Source organism: Artibeus jamaicensis, unplaced genomic scaffold (assembly GCF_021234435.1).
Source record: "Artibeus jamaicensis isolate MK-2021 breed Jamaican fruit bat unplaced genomic scaffold, CSHL_Jam_final contig_685, whole genome shotgun sequence".
NCBI classification, from domain to species: domain Eukaryota; kingdom Metazoa; phylum Chordata; class Mammalia; order Chiroptera; family Phyllostomidae; genus Artibeus; species Artibeus jamaicensis.
In genome coordinates, this window is record NW_026521924.1 from 29,540,762 (window position 1) to 29,561,562 (window position 20,801).

Sequence of the window (20,801 nt, forward strand, 5' to 3'; positions counted from 1 at the left end):
GAGATAAGCAGCGTGGAATGTTATGCGGCCATGAAAAGGAGCGAAGTGCTGACTGACACCTGTTACAACATGGACAGACCCTGAAAACGTCACGCCAAGGGAAAGGAACCACACACAGGAAGTCATCGGTTGTGGAATTCCGTTTAAGCAACAGGTAAACCCACAGACAGAAAGCAGACTGGTGATCGCCAGGGACAAGGGGGAAGAAAGCTGGGCTGCCGATGCTAAACAGGACCCAGGTTTCCGCTTGGGGTGACAAACCTGTTTTGACATTTGACGGAAGGGTGCACATCACTGTGAATGTACTAAATGCCACTGAAATATACATTTAAAATGGTTCATTTATATTATGTGAACTTCGCCTCCATAAGAAATACACAATTAGCCCCAGCTGGTGTGGCTCAGTGGACTGAGTGCCAGCCTGCAAACCAAAGGTTCACTGGTTCAATGCCCAGTCAGGGCGCAAGTCTGGGTTACAGGCCAGGTCCCCAGTAGGGGGTGTGTGAGAGGCAAGCACACATTGATGTTTCTGTCACTTTCTTTCCCCCTCCTTCTCCCTCTCTGAAAATAAATAAAATCTTTTTAAAAAATACACTATCAAACAAAAGAGCATCCAATGAGAAATGTGTCCGTACCAACAAGGGCCCCATCCACATTCCTGAGACCTTTCCCTCTAGAACCGGGTCAACCAGAAGCTGGTCTGCTATCGGCGGTTCTGCCTGATGGAGGAACTAATTTCCTTTCTGCTTAGGAGACTGGATCCCCCTGTGAGTCTGGGCAGCAGACAATGTGATAACGGTGCTTAGGAAGAGGTGAGGAAGCGTGGCAAGCCACTGGGACACCACAGACACTCGGGGCTCTGAACCTGCTGAGGCCGCAGGGGACTCACCCGCACGATGACGCCCATGCGCTTGCTTTCGTAGGTGAAGGGGAAGACCTGCAAGATGGTGAAGTTCAGGATCTGGTCGCCAGGGGTCCTCAGCTGCATGGAGGACTGGTCTCGGCCCACCAGGGTGAGGCCCACGCTTTCTGTCCACTGAACCAGGGCCACCTACAATGTAACACAGGGTCGAAGGTCAGGCACAGGGCGGAGGGTCCTGGGCCACAGGTCAAGCGAATGAACACCGTCGTGGACGGGGGAGCAGGCAGGTGAAAGCAAGCAGCCGCCGTGTCCCTGGGGGAGAACTCTCTGACACCCCAGCACTGGCGTCTGCCCCTCCGGGCCTGTGGGGGCCCTGCCCTCACGGCCGCCCCCTGTAAGGTACAACTCACCTTCTCTTCCAGGGCCCAGGCGGAGAGAACTGCACGGGACTAAAGGTGGTTAGGACGCCCACGGGTCCCTTCTGTACCAGGCCAGACAATTACCTGGACAGAACAGTCTCGCAGACACCCAGCCGGGTGGTATGCACAGCAGTTCTCAACTGGGCCATTCTGTACCCCCACCACCCCCGCCCCAAGGGGCATCTGGCAACGTCTGCAGACATTTGTGGTTGTCGCCACTGGGGGAGGGGGTGCCTGCTGCTGGCATGGAGTGGGTGGAGGCCAGGGAACACTGCTAGGCACAAGAGAAAATCAGCCCACCCCAAACATCAGCCCTGCTGAGGCTGAGAACACCGGTCGCACAGATGACGAAGCCCAGGCTCGGACAAGGGGAGCTGCCCCCCAGTGACGCTGGTGGAAAGGGACAAAGGCCAGGCCAGGCGGGGACCCAGTCACCACTGTACTCCTGGAGGCACGGCGTGTCAGGCGTCCACCAAACTGCCACCATCAGAAAGTCGAGGGGAGGTACGGTAGGCAGAGTGACAACAGCCCCCAAAGGTGCCCCCGTCCCAGGCCTTAGCACCTGTGACTGAGGTACCGTCCATGGCGAAATGGGCCTTGCAGACAGAGTGGAGATGCAGGGCCTTGAAATGGTAGAACTTCCCTAGCTGTGGCCAGAAAGAAATGTCAGGACAGAAGCAGGGTCAGAGACGTGTGACATCGCTTCCTGTGATAATGGAGGATCACAGACCCAGGAACGTGGGCAGCCCCTGGGAGCTGGGTATGGCATGGACAGACTGTCCCCGGGGCCTTGGGGAGGGAGACAGCCCTGCCCGCACCCTAATAACACCCTGGGAAACTCGGGGAACCTCCGACCTGCAGGACTAGAGTGTAACCAGTCCGTGTCGTGGGGAAACTCCCGATTTACAGCAATTCTGCTGCCACCGCAGCAGGAAACTAACAGAGGAGGTGTCCGGGTTCAACACCGAACAAGCTGCCACTTTATTCTGATCCAAGTTCAGGGGCATGGTGTCTACCCCCTCTCCCTTTCTTCTCGTAGAACAATCTTTCGGGAAAGAAAAGGGAGTGGGTTTCAGGACAGTGCCTGGAGGAGTGAGGGGAGCTGGCAAAGGGGTATACGGGCGGCGCCAACTCTACCTGAAACGTCTTTAGTATCTTCACGCCTGGAAGTGGGGTTACACCGTGCATTATATTACCCGCTCAGTCCGCTTTTCTGAGATGTTTCATAACGGTTATTGCTTCACTGAGGGGATGGTAAGTCAAGGTCGCTTTTCCAGGAAATCAGGCAGCAGCTGCTGCCTCTGACGCCTCTATTTTATCAGGGTTCACCCCGAGGCCCCATTCCTTCCACCAAGAGACTCTGGAAAGGCCACGGAGTCACCCACATCCTGGCACCCTTAGGCACCACCTCAGCTGAGTTGTCACGCCCTGTGGGAGTGGGGGGGCATCGAACCGGAGCCCAAACCCGGGCTCTGACCCTGCTCCACCACCCACCCCACCCCCTCCTGGGCCTGAAGTGGATTCTTTCTCCTTTCTGCCCCAGGTCCAAACATTGCTTATACGTCCTGAGTTGGCCCTGGGCTCGCAGATCTAATTAGGTTTCTGTTGCAGATATTAACTGAATTTACATGAGAAAGAAGTTCTTCTTCAAGAAGGGGCAACTCCACCCTGTTTTAATTACGCCGCAGCCAGTCAGCCAGGTGAACAGAAACTAGTGTTCCAACTCGACCCACGGCAGAAGCTTTCACACTGACCTCCCCCAAGAAAGGGCTAATCGAGTCGTGACCGGTTTTCTTTCCCTTTTTTCTGGCTGTTCTAGCCTGTGCGAGTCTTTGTAAAGCCATTTATTTGTTTAACTCACTATCCCGTCTTACCTCCTAACAATCTTCTTTCAAAGTTTAAAATTAACAAGCCAGTAAAGATCCATATATACAAAACAGTCCCATCTGTATGTAAAATGTGTCCGGAATGACACACATGCAGAGAAATACTTCCAGCTTTGACTTTTATCTTTCTATGCTGCTCAAGTATTTTTAGCATGTACAGGCAACTCTTTTATTTTTAATTAAGTACATAAATGTCCCAATACCACACAAATACCGAGGTATACAAAAGCCCAGAAAAGCTTGGCTAAATGTACATTCCTCTACAAACCAATTTGATGTAAAAAGAAAAAGAAAAATTCTTCTTGGCAGGTTTTCAAACCAACTGTTATGGGATTTGTTCATTCTTGTTTCCAAGCAGCTGTTACTTCACCCCTAAAAACCTAATTTCACCGTTTGGGGAAGATGCAGACAGTCTGTGAATGTGGGCTTCGAGGAGACCTGCTGATCCCCGAAAACTTGCCCTTGACCTCACTGGAGAAGGGGTCTCCGACTCCAGAACGAGCAGGGGCTTTCCACGCGGCCCCCTCGCCACCCACGGCCGCACAGGACTGTGTGTTACAGGAAGCGCTGAGCTGTACTCTGGAATGAGGGATGGCAAGTGTCCCCAATGGAGGAAGAATCAAGGACTGTAAGTAAATATCTTTTAACCAAGTTTCTTTCATTCTACTGTCTCTCAATAGAGTTAAGGGACCCATGCTTGTCTCAATAAAAAGTGATAAAGATTGTATTTGCTCACCCCCCACACACACACACACACACACAGCCTTGGGTCCCTCGTCCTAATCAAAACCTCATCATCTCTTCAGGGGCTGATTCCAACAGGATATGAGCCTTGCGGGGGGTTGTTCATTTTCACCTTCCACTCTCCTCCTGTGACTCTGTCAACGTTCATTTAAAGCTGCTCTCTCACGGGGCACAGGAAACCACCTCTCCCCCCACCCCCACCCCGCCGAGGTTCTATGGAGAAGAGACAGACTTGGGAGGGCGGAGGGCATAGATCGGGGTGCTCACCACCCCTTCGGGCCAAGGCTGGAACAAACACCTCGGGGTGTGGTGGGAAGCCCCTCCTTCACACAACCAGGTGGCGCAAAATCAGGCTGCTTCTCACTCCAACACGTCTGAGCGTCCCCTTGAAGGAACCACCCCCCACTGCCGAATCCCAAAGGGTTTCAGGGCCCTGAGTGTCACTGTTCTTAACAGCCTGAGCTGGGGTCTCAGGGAACCTTGGGTCAGAGCAGCAGGAGGTCAGAGCAGCGGCAGGAAGAGAGACCTCGTTAAGGTAAAGGAATGCACAAGCAATGACATCCGAACTGGATCAAGTGCTAGAAACCAAGAAGGGGGCAAAGGGGGGCCGGTCCCAGCTCACGTGTCGGCTACCTGTTCTGCATTCGTCAGGAAATCCCTCCCTAAGATGCCCGTGTGAAGGACCCGTGCCAGAACTGTCCCTGACCGGCCCTTTGCAACACTGGTGCGTCAGCTGTAAGCCACCAGTGACAAGTTTCGATCATTTTCCCTCTGTACCTGGGAATGTGCGCCTGGGAAATGTGCCCGGTCAGGCTCTCGAAGGAGCCTTGAATTCTTGTCAGAAGCAAGGACATACTGTCGTGAGAACACCTGTGTACCTGACCTCTGATTGAGGGGGTTCCCCGCTGCAAATATAACACACGTGCATGTCCATGCATGCATGTCCGCACCTACGTGTGCATGCACCTATGTATATAAATGTGTGTGCATGCAGTATACATACGAATACATCCATGACACAAAACCACACACATGCTCGCCTAAGTCCTACAGGACTGTGAAAACCATACGACTTTCTGAAGGATGTTACTTAACTCACTGTACCCTCCTTCTACCGTACAATGCTGCAGCGCAGAGACATAAAATTATATTTCTACAAACACACATAAGTTTAGGAAAACTGGGAAAATCTATGCCAGAACGTAAACAGCTGTCATTGCTAAGAATTACAGGTTATGTTTATCCATTTCTTTTTGGATCTATGGTGTCCACTTCTTCTAGGGAAAACATTAGTGCTTGTGATTTTTAAAGTTTAAGAATCTTTTTTTAACATGAAAAGATTCATGGAGAAAACAAATCAGCAAGTCATGGGGTTGCACTACCCGCACCTCCTTGACCGCTCACCCCACGGAACAGACACATTGAAAGCTGCGTTCCTGCCACAGTCTCTCCCATCCCTACCACCCCCCCAGGGGCTCCCCCATATCCTGCCAGTGAGAGGAGGTCATCCTGGCTGAAGCCTGCCTGCTCCCTTAGATCTCCCCCTCCTCCCCAGGAGCTACTGTATGGAGGGCCCCTCGGGCTGTAATCAATAGCTGAATGAAGACCCTTCAAGGCTTCCCAGGCGGAATGTGCACAGGAAACAAATTTAGGAAATCCTGCTTTCTGTTACAGGAAATGAACGCTACCCCAACTGGCGGAAATTACTCCGGCCACTCCGAGGTAAAACAAACCCTGGCTCCTCTCTGCATTTCATAGACTGACCTTGCCTGGACCAGAGATGCTTTATTGATATAGGATTTCAAAGTTAGGATTCTAGACGCAGCCCTGACCGTGGGGAACCAATCCCACAGGGATCTGGGGACAGCACAGCCTCCCGACAGACTGGGCTGCAAGAGCAGCGATTTCGCCTGCTCTCGGTCACGTGGTGTGAGTCGAGGCACAGGCTTGCCTTCGGTGGTACAGCGCTTTTGAAATCGTCTAGAAGGCTGGTCAGTAACTCACCAACAGCCGCTATGCCTTTTGTTAGCAGGATTGTGGCTGACTTTTTTTTTCTCACCTATAATTTTCACTACATTCCACCATAAATACAAAACAACTGCGCAACATGAAATAATTAGGTTGTGGGGGTTGGGGGAAGTACCAAGAAGGGACACTGAGCCCTGTGAAGACACCAAAGGCCAAAAGAAAATACATACCTCCTTTTTTTTTTTCCAGACACCACTCAGAAGCCTAGAAAAGCAAGACCAATCTGAACCCCAGTACAAGGAATGGAGAGAAGAGGTGAAGGTCTGTCCACTGCAACCTAAGGGAGCTAAGAAGCACAGAGCATTCGTTCCGTGAAAGACTCGCCCTCGGGGACAGCTCCACGCACAGCCCTACAACAAGCCTCTCACGGCTCGGCGGGGGCAGAGGGCGTGGGGCAGGCCCGGCGGAGCACCACACCTGCCTCTCAAGAACCGACTGGGGCAGTGAAGCTCAGGGGCAGGAGTAGGGCTGCTCAGAGCCCCAACATTGGGGACTCGTCCAAATGCCGCCAGTCCCCAGACGCTGCTGGCTCCCAGCCTGTCAGCACAGGGAATCTGGCCCTTTCTTGCAGCTACTATTCAGTGGTATCGTCCTCCCATTCCCGAACGGAAAATCGGGATCGAACTGGCAAACCCCAGTGAAGAAGCGACAACCAACCTCCAGTTGCGGTGACTGGAGTCCGGCCCGAGGAGACCAGTTGGATCATCCGCACCTACTGTCCTTCTGTCTGCACACAGTTCCCACCCCCAGCATTCGGCCCGGGGCCACCACATTCTTCACCCCTAAAAAGCCTGGTTCAAATGTCCATGGTCACGGGTGAAATGGGCGTCACACCTTGAGCTGTTCCGCAAACACCAAGCCGGCTGGAAGGAGGGAGGAGTCTCCTGGGGGACACATTCCATTGCCCCCCCCCAAACAGAAAAAGAAGTGACAAAAGACAGAGACATCTGAGAATCCATCATTTTCGGAGATTTGGGGAGGCTCTGTGCTGTTCCCCAGCTAACAAGGGCTGGCTGATCGCTCAGGGGAGTCCAGACCCTTGGAACACTTCCTGTGTCAGAGAAGCCCTGTCCTTCTTAAAGTGAACCAGCACACAATCGGCAGTCCTGGGATACTGGTGGGGGAGTACAATGGTTTAATTTTTTTTTCTGGGAAGCACTCTGGCCGTTTAGATCATGGGCCTGAAAAATACTCATTCGATTTGACCCATGGGCTTTACTGGCTGCCTAGCAAGGCTTCACGGCACCCCACCGTGGGCCCCACGTCCCACCCACAGGCACGACCCCACGTCCCAGCCACATGGAGGCAGGAAGACAAGGACAGCGGCCGGCCTGGGTGCACAGCTGAAGCTCGAGGCTCAGGCGCTCAGCTGTCTCCCTCCTGCCACCCCCGCGGGGACATGGGCTGCAGGCCCGTCCGATGCTGACATCATGCACCCCATCGTAGGCACCCAAACGTGCCTGCTGAATTCGTGAACCCAAGCACAACACTGTCAGAAACACTACGTTTAAGGATGCTCACTGAGACATTTATAAGTATCATGGCTGAAAGTCAGAAACACCCGGAGTTCCACACACGTGAGAACAGTGAAAGGTATCAGGATACATACCGATCCCTTCCAAGAAATATTCAAGAGAATTGGGAAATAGGCATGATAAAATGTTAAGTGAAAAAGGATGCCACAAAACCACACCTGTATTAAAATTCCCATTTTTTATGGGAAAAAAAAAACTATAAGAAACTGGAAGACTATCAAAATGTCCCCAGGGGCATCTGAAAAAAATGGTTTAGTAAAAGGACTGAACTTGGGCTCTGAAGTCAAACTCCCCAGGTCAGAACCCTGGCCCAGCCACGGAGGGGGCAGAAGTCATAAGATGAGCTACAAAGGGAGACGGTAACTTTACCAGGAAGAAACTCTGGAGACCGCATCCTGGCCAAGCGACCAAAGCTGGCATCTCCAAGAGCAGGGCACGCCAACATCGCATGTCTCCTGCTAACACCACACAGTGAGGCCAGGGCTGCCAATGCACGACCCAAGCACACACCAGATAAACGTCAGGTGGACCCATATCAGGAGACGTGTTACTACACAAAATCACTGGCAAAGGATCCAGGTGGTAAAGACCAGGCCAGTGGAGGAACTGGTTCCTGACCAAAAGAGACTCCATGGGCGTGACAACGGAATGCAGTGTGTGTTCCTGCGGGGGACCCGGATCTGGGGAAACACTTTGCCAGGGTTGGGGGTGGCGGGGAGGAGTGTGAAAATGTAAGTTAGCAACACAGGTGCTGAAATCCGAGGAAGAGCTGCTGGTTAGATAATAGTACTGCATCAGCGTTCGTTTCCCGACCCAGATAAACCTCCTCGGTTTTTAGGTAAAAGAGGAAACGTTTTCGTGAGTAAAAGAGGATCATCTCTGCGGCTTACTCTTCAAAGAGAAAAAAGGAGGATGATAAAGAAAAGGAGCAAAAATGTTAACATCGGAAGAATCCGAGTGAAGTTTGGGTGAATGGGAATTCTTTATCCTAAATTTCACAACTTTTCTCTAAGTCCGACATTATTCGGAAACAAGAAACTTTAAAATATATCCTGGTGACTGCGGGCTAAACCTATCTTGCTACCTCTGACTTTTCTTTTCTGAAAATGGCAACAGTAACGGTGCTGCTTAGGCGCTGGGCGATTACGTAACATCCCGAACGCAGGTCAGCTGGGACCGAATGCTCTGGGGAAGTCGCCTATTGTCCTTTATGGGTGAGAATGCAATCAACCTGTTTTCTTCTTTCTTGTCTTCTGAAATTTCCAAATTTTCTATCCAAAAAAAAAGTGCTCTCTGGCTGGTGCAGCTCAGTGGATTGAGCAGTGGCTTGCAAACCAAAAGGTAGCCGGTTTGATTCCCCGTCAGGGCATGTGCCTGGGTTGCAAGCCAGGTCCCCAGCGGGGGACGCACGTGAGAGGCAACCACACTTTGATGTTTCTGTCCCTCTCTTTTGCCTTCCCTTCCCCTCTAAAAATAAATAAATAAAACCTTAAAAAAAAACATAAAGGTTACACATAGAATTACCAGGTGACCCAGCAATCCCATTCCTAAATATACACCAAGCGAGACAAAACATGTGTCCCCTCACACATGTACCCCAATGTTCACAGCAGCGTCACCCATTATAGCAAACAAACACACACATACAGTCCAAATGGCCACCACCAGATGGATGAAGGGAACGCAGGGTTCCCCACACAACAGAATACACCTCTCACCCATACTGAGTCACGAAGTTCTGACACGTGTGACAGCACAGAGAAGCCAGGCACAAAGGGTCCCCTACGCATTTCCATTTGTACGAAGCATCCCTAGACGGCAATTCTGCACAGACAGGAAGTGGGTGTGGCCGCCGGGAGCTGGGGGAGGGAGGGGGCTGGAGCACTTCCTGTTGGGGTGATGAAAATGTCCCCAAATTGAGTGTGGTCGTGGTTGCCTAGCTCTGTGATTGTACTTAAAAACCCACTGACCTATGCAGGTTTGACGGGAGGCTGTATGGTCTGTGCATTTGATCCCAATAACACTGTTTTTACAGGGGATGTGGTTTCAATGGGACCTTGTGTCCCCGGATGGGCTGGCCACCGGCATCACAAATGAGATCCCGTGCACTTTCCTCTGGCCTCACCACCTAGATGCCAGAAGCACCTCCCTTCCCTAGATGTATCAGCAGACGTTGCCACGTGTCCCAGGGAGACCCAGACCAGCCCTGGCTTAGAGCCGAGGAGAGCTCTCAAGCCCTTGACAACTGCTTCTAGGAAAGACCAAATCCTGCATGCATTTGAACGTGCATTTGCCCGGCAGCCCTGCAGCTCCCTGGCTCCTGTCGACCTTGCCCTGGGATCCCCTCAGGGGTCTCGCCTGCAGCCCATGGGGGACGGGCAGGGCGTCTCTGTCAAAACCACACCTGCCCCAGGCTTACCTCATCCGGGCTGGAAGCCTGGTACACGCGGCACGAGTCCTCGTACTGCTTCTCGGCCTCGGCCTGGTCGGTCACGCCGTTGGACTCGTACACGGGGGTCACGTTGTGGCAGAGCGCGATGGCCTTCACGGCTTCGTGCACACGGCTGCTCATGGTGCGCCGCACCTTGGTGGTGATGGCGGGGCCCTTCTGAGCCGGCGGGTCCTGGGGCTGCTACAGGGAGGGGAGACAAACATGGGAGGTGACCAGAGGCACGGAAGTGTCTCGAGGGTGTGGAAGAACAGCCAGGCGGGCATCCGCTCTCCCCACCGCAGGTCTAACAGGCAGCTCAGGCACGTCCACGGCCCCACTGCGATAAAGGGCACAAACTGTCAGGGGTCCGATCACTTATGCTTGGGGGAAAGAAAGCATGCAAAGTTAAGGGAAGAATAACTACAGCATAATGAATGTGGGGGTTCTACCTGTGAACAGGTCACTCTGTCTACCTTTGGGTGGGGTTGAGGGAGGGTTGAGGGGGCCCCCCCTAGGCAGGGACCACCACGCTGTGAGCGACCCTGCTGTTTCAGACCAGCTTCAGCCTTGGCACGCGGGGCGGACTTTCCCTGCAGTGGCCCAGCCCTGCGCGCTGGAGGGTGTCCACCCACACCTCTGGCCTCGCCTCCTAGATGCCAGAAGCACCACCTCTCTTCCCTGGATGTACCAACAGATGTCCCAGGGGGACCCGAACCGCCCTGGTTTAGAATCACCCTTTTAAAGGTCCTTGGTTTCAAATAAAAGACAACAGCTTCGGCTGGTGCTCCACAGGGGTACTAGCCATCCGTCACAAGCAACTTGGGCAGGGCCAGGGACAGTGACAACAGGAATGACGCCTGCCCAGATGAAGGTCCCGCAGAATGGTACCTAGCCCTGCACTTAAGGCAGGTTTTTCGAGAGTAACTTTTTTTTTTCAAAGAGCACTGCTGTACACGTTCAATATTTGCTTTCCATGCCGATGTCGGGCCCTTAACCCGCATAAGCAGCTGTTCCGTTGCTAACACAGCCCTCACCAACCCCTTGTTCAAACCTCTCAACACGTGGCTGAGCCTCCTTCTCGGGCTAAGGCCTGGGGGAAATGGCTTCACGCAACACGGGAAAAGAGCACTGGAGGTTAACAGCTCTGAGCTTTATTCCTGGATGAGTTGTGAAAAGTCACACAGGCCCACTGGGCCGCCCCGTTTCCTGCCAATGAGAGGAGTGGGCTCCAGGGTGAGGTTCAACCCCAGCTCCATACTCCTGGGAGCAGGAATTCCCAGGCACCCCCGCTCAGCATCCCAGTGTGGAAGACAAGCAGCCCGCTCCTCTCTATGTTACACATTGGGTGCCATGAAGGCCTTCCTTTGAAAAAGGGTTTCTGATCTGACTGGGGTGGCCCAGTGGGTTGAGCAAAATCCTGCAAACCAGAAGGTAGCTGGTTCGATTCCCAGTCAGGACACACACCTGGGTTGCAGGCCAGGTCCCCAGATGGGGGCGTGCAAGAGGCAGCCGACTGATGTTTCTCTCCCTGCCTTCCCCTCTCTCTAAAAATAAATGAAGAAAATCTTAAAAAAGAAAAAAAATGGTTTCTGTTGCCTTGAAATATAATAAGAAATTAAGACACTGAAAAATGACCACTGAGCTTATGGTGCAGTGTTCAGTCAAACTGAGATGCCTTCCCAGGGCCCATGGGGCCGTTCTGATCAGCCCCTGCCCATCTCTGCAGCCTCCTTTCACGACATCGTCCTTCTCATTCACTGCTCCAGCCACGCTGACCTCCTCTGTCCCTGGAACACTGCCGCACTGCTTCCCGCCACGGGGCCCTTGCACCTGCTGTGCTCTCCGCCTAGAACACCATTCACTTCCCAGACCTCCATGGGGCTGGCTCGCTCTGTGCCATCAAGGAGGTCTGAATTCAAATGTCCGCTCCTGAAAAAGGGCTTCTCTGGGCCCCCTAATGCACGTTACCCCACTTGCCCTCCCCAGTGGAAGCCAAGCTTCCTGTGGGTTACTGTCCCCTCTGTCTAGAAGTGGCTTGTTTACTGGATGACATGAGAACAGACAGCTTCTTTGTTACATCCCTAGTAAATAAACAATTTTCTGCCCCCTGAGGTGACAGTGGGGGGCGCTGACTTTTCCATCTCTAAGAAATGCATCTCAAACAGGTCAGGTCCAGACTCTAAATCGCAGTTTTGGACAAAGGACCTGCAGCCTCCACAGCCGAGTCCCGGGAGCTCAAGAAGGTTACGGACACACTGGGCGCTCCACTCCATTAAAAACACATTGTGGCCAACGGAGGAGAAGCGATCCGATCTTTGAGAATGAATCGCGTTTTATACCCGTGGACACACTGGTCGCCCAAAATAGAGAACAGATGGGTGACGGGAAACAAGAAAATGGCTTGCGTTTAATTTTTTTAATACTATTTTTAGCAGGGGCATTCGACTCCTCAGGTAATTAGACAATTACTAAATTATTCTTGTCACGCAGGCACCCCCCCCCACCCTGGCTTCCTGCTCGGTTAACCCCTGGTGTCAAGAGGACAGGAGTTTCACTTCCAGGCCAAAGGGCACTGCATGGTAACAATAATTAGAGTAATGAATCAGAGCTACAGTTTAAATGAATCATTATTGGCCAAGTGCTTCTGATTATGAAGAATTTCACTCCCACATTATGAAGAGGACCGACGATGTCTGGGAAGTTTCTCTTGACCAGGGAGGCCGAATCCAGAACGTTTTTTTCTGCATCTGTTCTAGGCACCGACGCAAGCGTCTGCGTTTTCGCCCACGTTCCTCAGCACCTGGGCCACATTATGACTTAACACGAGGGTCAGTAACGAGGCCTTGGACGGAGTAATTGCTCCAGCTGGAAGTTTTAGTAACAGGGGGTCCGGAGGCAAGGCCAAGCGCATTCAGGGCGCCCTTCGGCCCTTTGCAAACTTGGGTTTTTATAAGCAATCTGACTTCATGTCTATGGAAGACAAATGCTCCCACTAATGTTTCAAATGTGGGGTAACACAGAGAGCCCCCATCTTTGCAAGGACCTCCCTTTCAGGTCAGGGGACCATTTGACAACCCATCCGAAGATGGGGGGGAACTGGCCCCGACCCCCAGGCCACTGGCTGAATGTCCCAGACTCACTTGTTTCTCTCTCAAATTAACACGTATCCCCTTTCCCACTAAGCTGCTCCCGGGAGGAGGGGTCATAACCACTGATTCTGAAATTCTCTTTTAATTGCTGAGTGAAAGGCTCATTCGCACACCAGACGGCGATCCACACGTAACATTAAGGCCCCGGTAATTACTGGGGGTGCTGCCACATCGGCAGTAGGGCCCCGTCCTCAAACATCCTCACGTTCCCCATATGGAAGAGTTTCACGTTGTACAGTGTTTACCTCTGGCCTCCTCCCCATAGGCCCTTTAACCTGCACACATTTCTTCTTACTTAAAAAATACCAGGGGAAAATCAAAACAGATGTGGCATCCACAGAGGCAGGTTACGAGCCTTTCCGCCCTGGGGGAAGCAACCACCGGCCCTCTTAGGGAGGGAAGCGGGTGGCAGAGCTCCACGTGGGGTCAGGAGTGGGGAGAGGAATCGGGACCTCCATGCACAAAGGCCCCTGACGTGGGCCGTTGGGGGGGGGGTGCCTCATACCATCCAATGCTTCCGAGTCATTCTACGGCGCCCGGCCACCCAATGAGACTCAGGGAATCAATAAAAAGTGGTCCCCGGCTTCTCATTAGTGACCTGAGACAGGGGCAGTCCCCATCGAGAGCTCCGTCCTGTAGAACAGGGAAGATCAATACAAAATTAAATACGGAGTCACCACGAAGATCAATTTTCTCTCTAAATGCAATTAAAACTGCACCACCGCTGCACGGACGTTCGTAGTATTAATGGGTATTACGGATGGGCAGCGGTTGGTATACACGCACTGGCAAAGAGAAGGGATTCCTGTCTCAATAGTCCCACTTCACTCCCCAAAGAATGCTCAAAGCTGGTACCCCGTGAACCGCGAAGGGGCACCTCCACAGAGGCAGGCTCAGGGCTGCTGGTTCCAGATGCATCGACTGAGCTGCAGGCTGTGGAGGTGACTGAGTAAATAGTGGCCGCTATTGAACAGCAGACATCTCAAAGCATGACCAAGAAAACAAATCTCAATGCCTTGAAATTAAATCCCAAGAGTCACAGGTTTGATTCCCAGTCAGGGCACATGCCTGGGGTTGCAGGCCAGGTTCCCCAGTAGGAGGCGTGGGAGAGGCAACCACACATTGATATTTCTCTGCCTCTCTTTCTCCCTCCCTTCCCCTCTAAAAATAAATAAAATCTTTAAAGAATAAAAGATTTTAAAAAGACTTAAAAAAAAAGAAATTGAAGCCTGGATAACACAGGGGTTCTCCCCTTGGGTGATTCTGCCCCACCCCTGATGGGTGAGTGAGGTTGCTACAAACATCTAGACAGTAGAAGGCAAGGATGCTGCTAAAACCCTAAAATGGCCCTGACTGCTATAGCTCAGTGGGTTGGGTGTCCTCCCACAAACTAGAAGGTTGCTGGTTCAATTCCCAGTCAGGGCACATGCCTGGGTTGTGGGCCAGGTCCCAGCTGGGGGCATGCCAGAGGCAACCAATTCTCTTGCACATTGATGTCTCTCCCCCACTGTCCCCTAGAATGCACAGGACAGCCCTCGCATCAAAGAACTGTCCGTCCTGATACATCACATGCCGAGGCAAAAAAACCCACGATACGAAGCCACGGACACTACAACACCAAGGCCAGGAAGTGGGGGAGACCCAACTGCACAAGTCGGATCCTGTCGACTTAAAATTGCCATATTGTGCTCATGGTGGATTTTTGCATGAATTTTGAGTTTTGAAAATGTTGCATTAGACTATGATTTATTTTGATTGCTATGTTTTGGGGGGTCATTCCCATCAAATTTTGCTCTCAAGGTGGATACCCTCACTTTTCTTACCCTAGTTAGTCCTGGCCCTGTTATAAACCATTAAAAATGATCAGAATCGCTGACATGAGTGAAAAAAGGAAGTTGGATGGTATTATTCTAACAGTGGTTCTTCAACCAGAAATGCTTCTCAAAATGAACAATAACTATGTTAAGAACTTTAAGAAATACAGTTATTTGGTTCCCCCGCACTTAAGGAATGCAAGAGGGTCCAATTCAACTCTAGTTAAAAAGACCTGCGGAAATATGATGCCTTCTTGCTGTAAAGAAACACAGGCCTGGTCGGGTTGCTCAGTTGGTTGGAGTGTCATCTTGTGCACCAAAAGGCTACGGGTTCAACCCCCAGTTGGGACACGTACCAGGGGCAACCGATTGGTGTTTCTCTCTCACATCGATGTTTCTCTATCTCTCTCCTCCTCTCTCACTAAAATCAATCAACATATCCTTGGGTGAGGATTAAAGAGAAAAAGAAACACACACACACACACACTTCCCCAAAGAAGCAAAGTAAACCATCACCTCTCCAGACACACAAAGGCAGAGAGAAAGTTCGGTGTTTTAAATACCCAGGTGTTAACATTGGTATTTCTGTGTGATGTTGATACGGGTGATTTCAATGTTTTTTCCTTCATATTTATCTAGCATGTGTCTTTTGTTTCCAGCCAAAAATAAATACATTATAAAGAAATAATAGAACTTTTTTAGATGAGTGCAAAACAAAGCAAGCTGTGTCCCAGAGAAAAAAACACAGATAAAACAATCCATGTCTCCGATGGAGGCAGAAAGCGAAAGGAACACAGCCTGGGACTCGGGAAGTGAGCCCTGGCAACCGGAAGCCATCACAGCCCCGCCGGGCCGGCGCATGCGGGAAAGGAACCAGAAACTGACAAGTCCACCACCAGCACTCATGGAAAAGGAGCTTGGTGAGTTCCAGTCCTAATGACAATCCTGAAACAATATCGAGACAAAGTATTAAGTGAGTTCCAGTTTCCAAGGACAATCCTGAAACAATATCGAGACAAAGTATTAAATGAAAACTGACAGCTCGCAGATCATAATGTGTGGAATGGTATCAACCGTGATTTCTGAAAAAGATGAATTTACGAGTACAAAATAGCTTCGAGGCATTCGCAGAAGTGCTGGTCTGGGTCTCCTGGGGAGACACACATATTATATTAACAGTTAAAGATATTCCCACTTGCTGCGGTGAGTGAAATAGAAGAGATGACTCCATACACCAGGTAACACAGACCAGCGGTCTCGAAATATTTCTATCATGTAACACATTGGGGAAAAAATGTTTGAGTGCCGCCATATATGTATTTTTTAATATTTTATTTATTTATCTTTAGAGGGGAAGGGAAGGAGAAAGGGAGAGAAACATCAATGTATGGTTGCCTCTCGTGCGTCCCCTGCTAGGAACTGGCATGTGCCCTGACTGGGAATCGAACTGTGGTTGTTTGGTTCGCAGGCCCACACTAAATCCGCTGAGCTATACCAGCCCGGGCATATATGTATGTTTAGCTTTGTATAATGTTATATTTTGTATTATAAAACAGTAAAAAGGTAAACTTCTGGAAAGGTACAATAAAAATAAAAAACAGCAGTTTTCACAGTATTAGCTGATATAAAAAAACAACCCCAAGATAGAGTCAGGGAAAGGGACACTGGGAATTATAATCAATTGGAAATTATAATTCAGGTTGTCACACCTGTTATTCAATTACAAAGGGGAATGAAGTCCTGACACGTGCCACCACCCGGAAGGGCTCTGAAGACACTATGCTAGATGAAGTGAGCCAGCTGCCGAAGACACTGTGTGGTCTTGTCTCCATGAAATGTCCAGCACTGGCAAACCCATGGAGACAGAAGGTAGCCGGGGGGTTGCCAGGGGCTGAGGGGATAAGGAGCAGTAGGGGTGGGGATTCTTTGGCGGGGGTGGAAATGTTTGGAAATCAGATAGTAGTGACGGAAGTACAAAGTTGAGAACATACTGAGAAGCACTCAGAATTGTACACTTTGAAGGGGTAAATTTTATGGTTGGGGAATTGTAACACAACTGGGGTTTACAGGTACCAATAAGTAAATAAGCCAGAAGGAAAAAATCGCCACATCGAAAGCCTGTCCTGGTTTGATCTCATAAGGTGTTGGCCATTTTCCCATGGTTTACACAGGCTTGTAGTAATAATCTGAACTTTTCCTGCTGGAATCTTTTAAAACTACCTGTCTTCTCTCTGAGGTTAATTCAGGTAAATAACCTCCCTCAAACCTGTCACCTGGACACTCCCTAACCTGCAAGCCACATTTCGATGTTCTGGAAAAAACCCATCACAGAGTTCTGACTCCTTCGGCAGGGCACCTCAAGGGCTTGTCCACAGAGCTGACAACACACTGGTCTGATACGTGGAGTGAGGGGGTGGGGGGTGGGGGGTCCCCTGGGTCAGTCTGAAGACCACGAGTAAGATTTAGACGCTGCTGTAATTTCAAAGATGAAGCTAAAATGTCGATTCTGGAGTCCACGGATGCAGACACTGATGTTCTGAAAAATGAGGGTGTGCCTCAGGTTCCCGCAGGTGTCCCCAGACTGGTGTACTTGGGGGCCCCCTGGTTCACCTGTTGAAACTGGGTCTCGGGACTCTGACCGTCCCCAGGGATGTGACCCCAGGGTGCTGAGCACCGTGCCCCACACAACACTGTTACAAAACCCCAGTAATAAATTCCACAGGTGAATGGCGCTTTCACGGGCTGGGGCGGTGGGTGTGTTCGGGCACAGACTTGTGCTGATGGCTCCGTGAGTCTTTAATTTACTAAAAAGTCACTGAACTGTACACTGAACATAGCTGAATTTTACAGTACGTAAATTATACCTCAATAAACCTGTAAAGAAAACCCCACGGGAAAGCCTTCACGCCGCTCATCACGGATGTATTCCTGTGTTCACTGCAGGGTTTTAGACGTGAGGAGAGGAGGGCGTGTCGGGGGGGGTGCTATGATTCTGGGCTCACACCAACCTCGAGATGGACTGACCCCGCGACACTCAGCCCTTTTAAACCCACGGCCAGGATGGGCAGATTGATTCATGAGCTTCGCTAGCGCAAGATTAAAGTTCACAGTAAGTACTGTCGTTTTCCGACTTTGAACACTTTGCAAAGAGTGTGACCGGTGCTGAACCAAAAACGGGGCACCAATGCTGAACTACACAAATGTCCTGAGAAGGAATGGCTTCTGCAAACACCACAAGCTCTTAAAAACACCATCCACATGGACAAGGGCGTGTCTCCTGCTGGGGCGTGGGGGGACAGACCACCGCCGTGAGACTCTGATACGGTCATCAGCGGGCCAGCGGTGCTGAGAAGGGGGCGGGGAGGGGGCTCAGCCTGGAGCCAGTGAGTGTGGCAAGCCACACAGTGAGCCCTCGGGACAGAAGTCTCAGTCCCCATGAGGACAGTACCCAGGGGAGTCACACAGCCGAGTCACATCTCAATGAAGGTGTGGGCGGCAGAACCGACGGCGGCGGCGGGTACCTGGGTGTAGACGCTGAAGATGTGGCTCTGCACTTCGTCCATGGAGTCCAGGCCGTAGGCCACCGTGCCCAGGTGCAGTCGTCTGAACACCATCTCGTTCTGGGTCAGGGTTCCTGGAACGCAAGGCAAACGGGTGACGGGGCCACATCCTGGAGCTGGTACTGGCCTTAGCAGCAGTGACAGACCGGTTTTGTTTTTTATGGGGGTTTTTTGGAATGTTTACTACACGTCACACACTGGTTTAGCCCGCCCCTGCTTCTGCCGTGGGGTCTTGCTGGCCTGGAATCCAGTTCCCTGTCCTTTGAACACAGCATCCTAGGCTTCCTCGGGGGAAATTACCCCTCCCCTCATTTCCTGGGATGGTCCACAGGGAGTGTCAGTCAGGGTGCCTGACCATTCCATTGGCCAGAAGGGTGGCAGGTGACATACACTAGTCCAATCAGGTTCTATCTTAAAGGAACCTGAACCTTGAGCAAGAACTTTCCTGATTTTTCTCCTTCCAGACACCCGGTTTTTCTCTGCCCTGGTGAGCCACCCCGGATCTTTGCAATAGATTCCCTTTCATCCTGTGGATGTGAAATGGTGGAGACGGAGCTGAAACTCAGGCCTCCCTGCTCCCCAGTCCTTGCTCTTAACCACTATGATACCAAACTGTGGAGCAGTAATTTGGGGTACCAGGTCAGGACTTGAGGCCAACTGCCTGTGTTCAAAGGCTGCTTCGAAACAAACCAGTCAACTTTTGTTTCACTTCTTCACCTGTAACAATACCAGGCTGAGATGAGGAATAACTAAGTAACTACATATAAACACCCCAGAACAGTGCTCTGCACAAAGGTAGTGGTACTATGTAAAGCTTTGTTGCTATTACCATCATCATCATCCCCAAACAATCGCGCTTCATCGAAAGCTGGGGAAAATGAAAGAGCAGCAGCAGACACCTCTATCACCCTCAGGAAGAGGACCCACGCCCCTTCTCAGGTGTGGGGGGACCGGGGGCAGGAAGCTCACCTGTCTTGTCAGTGAGTAAGTACGAAATCCTTCCCAGCTGCTCAGGGATCGTGCTGGAACGCACCACGGTCCCCGGGATTTTCGAATCCCTTCGAATCACCCAGCTGTACACAATCTTGCCCATGTCCAGGTTCACACGCAAACTGGCGAGAAAACCAGAGCAAACCGGTTACCGGGACCGACGCAGGGCTCCTTGTGTCTCCTCTCGTAAACAGCAAGGACTGTCCGCACATGTCATTTGGGCCACGGCACCTGGAGTTGCCCCCTGGAGAAGCCCCTCCTGGGGCTGAATTCCCCAGACACAGCCGGAGTCAACTCTGCCGTCCAGTCACCCGAGAGCCACTCACTGTGCCCATGAAGCTGTTCTGTCACAGACCACGGCCACTCACAGTGCGGACAGGGCGGTTGTTTGTTTCACTTCTTAACTCCGAGTTCTCTGAACTAATATATTTTTGATAGTACACTCACTTTTTTAATCCTCACCCAAGGATAAGTTTATTGATTTTAGAGACAGAGAAACAGTGATGTGAGAGAGAAACATTGATCCGTTGCCTCCCATTCGCACCCCAACTGGGGATCAAACCTACAAGCCAGGTAAGGGCTCTGACTGGGGATCAAACCTGCAGTTTTTGGTGCACAGGACGGTGGTCCAACCAAATAAGCCACCCAGCCAGTGCTATACTCATTTTTTTTTAAAGATTTTATTTATCTATTTTAGGGAGGGGGTAGGTAAGGAGAAAGGGAGAGAACATCAACCACTTCCCTCTCATGCGCACCCCAACCAGGGACCAGACCCGCAACCCACGCATGTGCCCTGACCGGGAATCGAACAGGTGACCTTTGGCTTTGCGGGATGATGCTCAACCCACTGAGTCACGCTGGCCAGGGTTATGCTCATTTTTTAAAATTGAGGTAAAATATACACAACATCAAGTTTACTATTTAAAGTGGGTAGTTCCGGATGTTCACACTGCTATGCGACCATTCCCACCATCCATCTGCACAGGTGCTCCATCTTCTCCGAACTGATTTATTGTAATCTTTGGCTACTGTGAACCTCTGGGGTGTTTTCACGAGGATCTACTGCTTGTATCATTTTTAAACCACTGATGCATCCTCCACATGAGGCAAACCATCGGCGCCTGCTTCCACTGCTCACCAGTCACTGTACTATTTCCTGCTGAACCCAGACTGGGACTCAGGATCCTTCTCAGCACACACTCCCCACGGCCACTACCCACCCCTTGGAGCTGGCTGGTGAGATGAGCTCCAACTGGCTTCCTTACCGTGGACTGGGCGGGGCGCGGCAAGACCTCCCGAGCACAGAGTCACTCAAGAAAAGAGGGATCGTGAAGCCACACGCTTTTGAGACCCTCCAGCCCCCAGTGTGGCTCACACTCCCGA

The 20,801-nt window shown here is 51.3% G+C and overlaps 1 protein-coding gene across 1 annotated transcript in view; it reads right to left on the minus strand.

Annotated features, from left to right (window-relative positions):
* The window catches only part of ATP9A (ATPase phospholipid transporting 9A (putative)), a 101,538-nt gene that overhangs the window by 26,944 nt on the left and 53,793 nt on the right, over positions 1–20,801 (minus strand). Inside the window, exons 12-15 of the mRNA XM_053671248.1 lie at positions 19,398–19,540; positions 18,390–18,502; positions 9,894–10,106; positions 890–1,051 (exon numbers count right to left, since the gene is read on the minus strand). Of these exons, the coding sequence (XP_053527223.1) occupies positions 890–1,051; positions 9,894–10,106; positions 18,390–18,502; positions 19,398–19,540 (631 nt within the window). The remainder of the gene's footprint in view (positions 1–889; positions 1,052–9,893; positions 10,107–18,389; positions 18,503–19,397; positions 19,541–20,801) is intronic.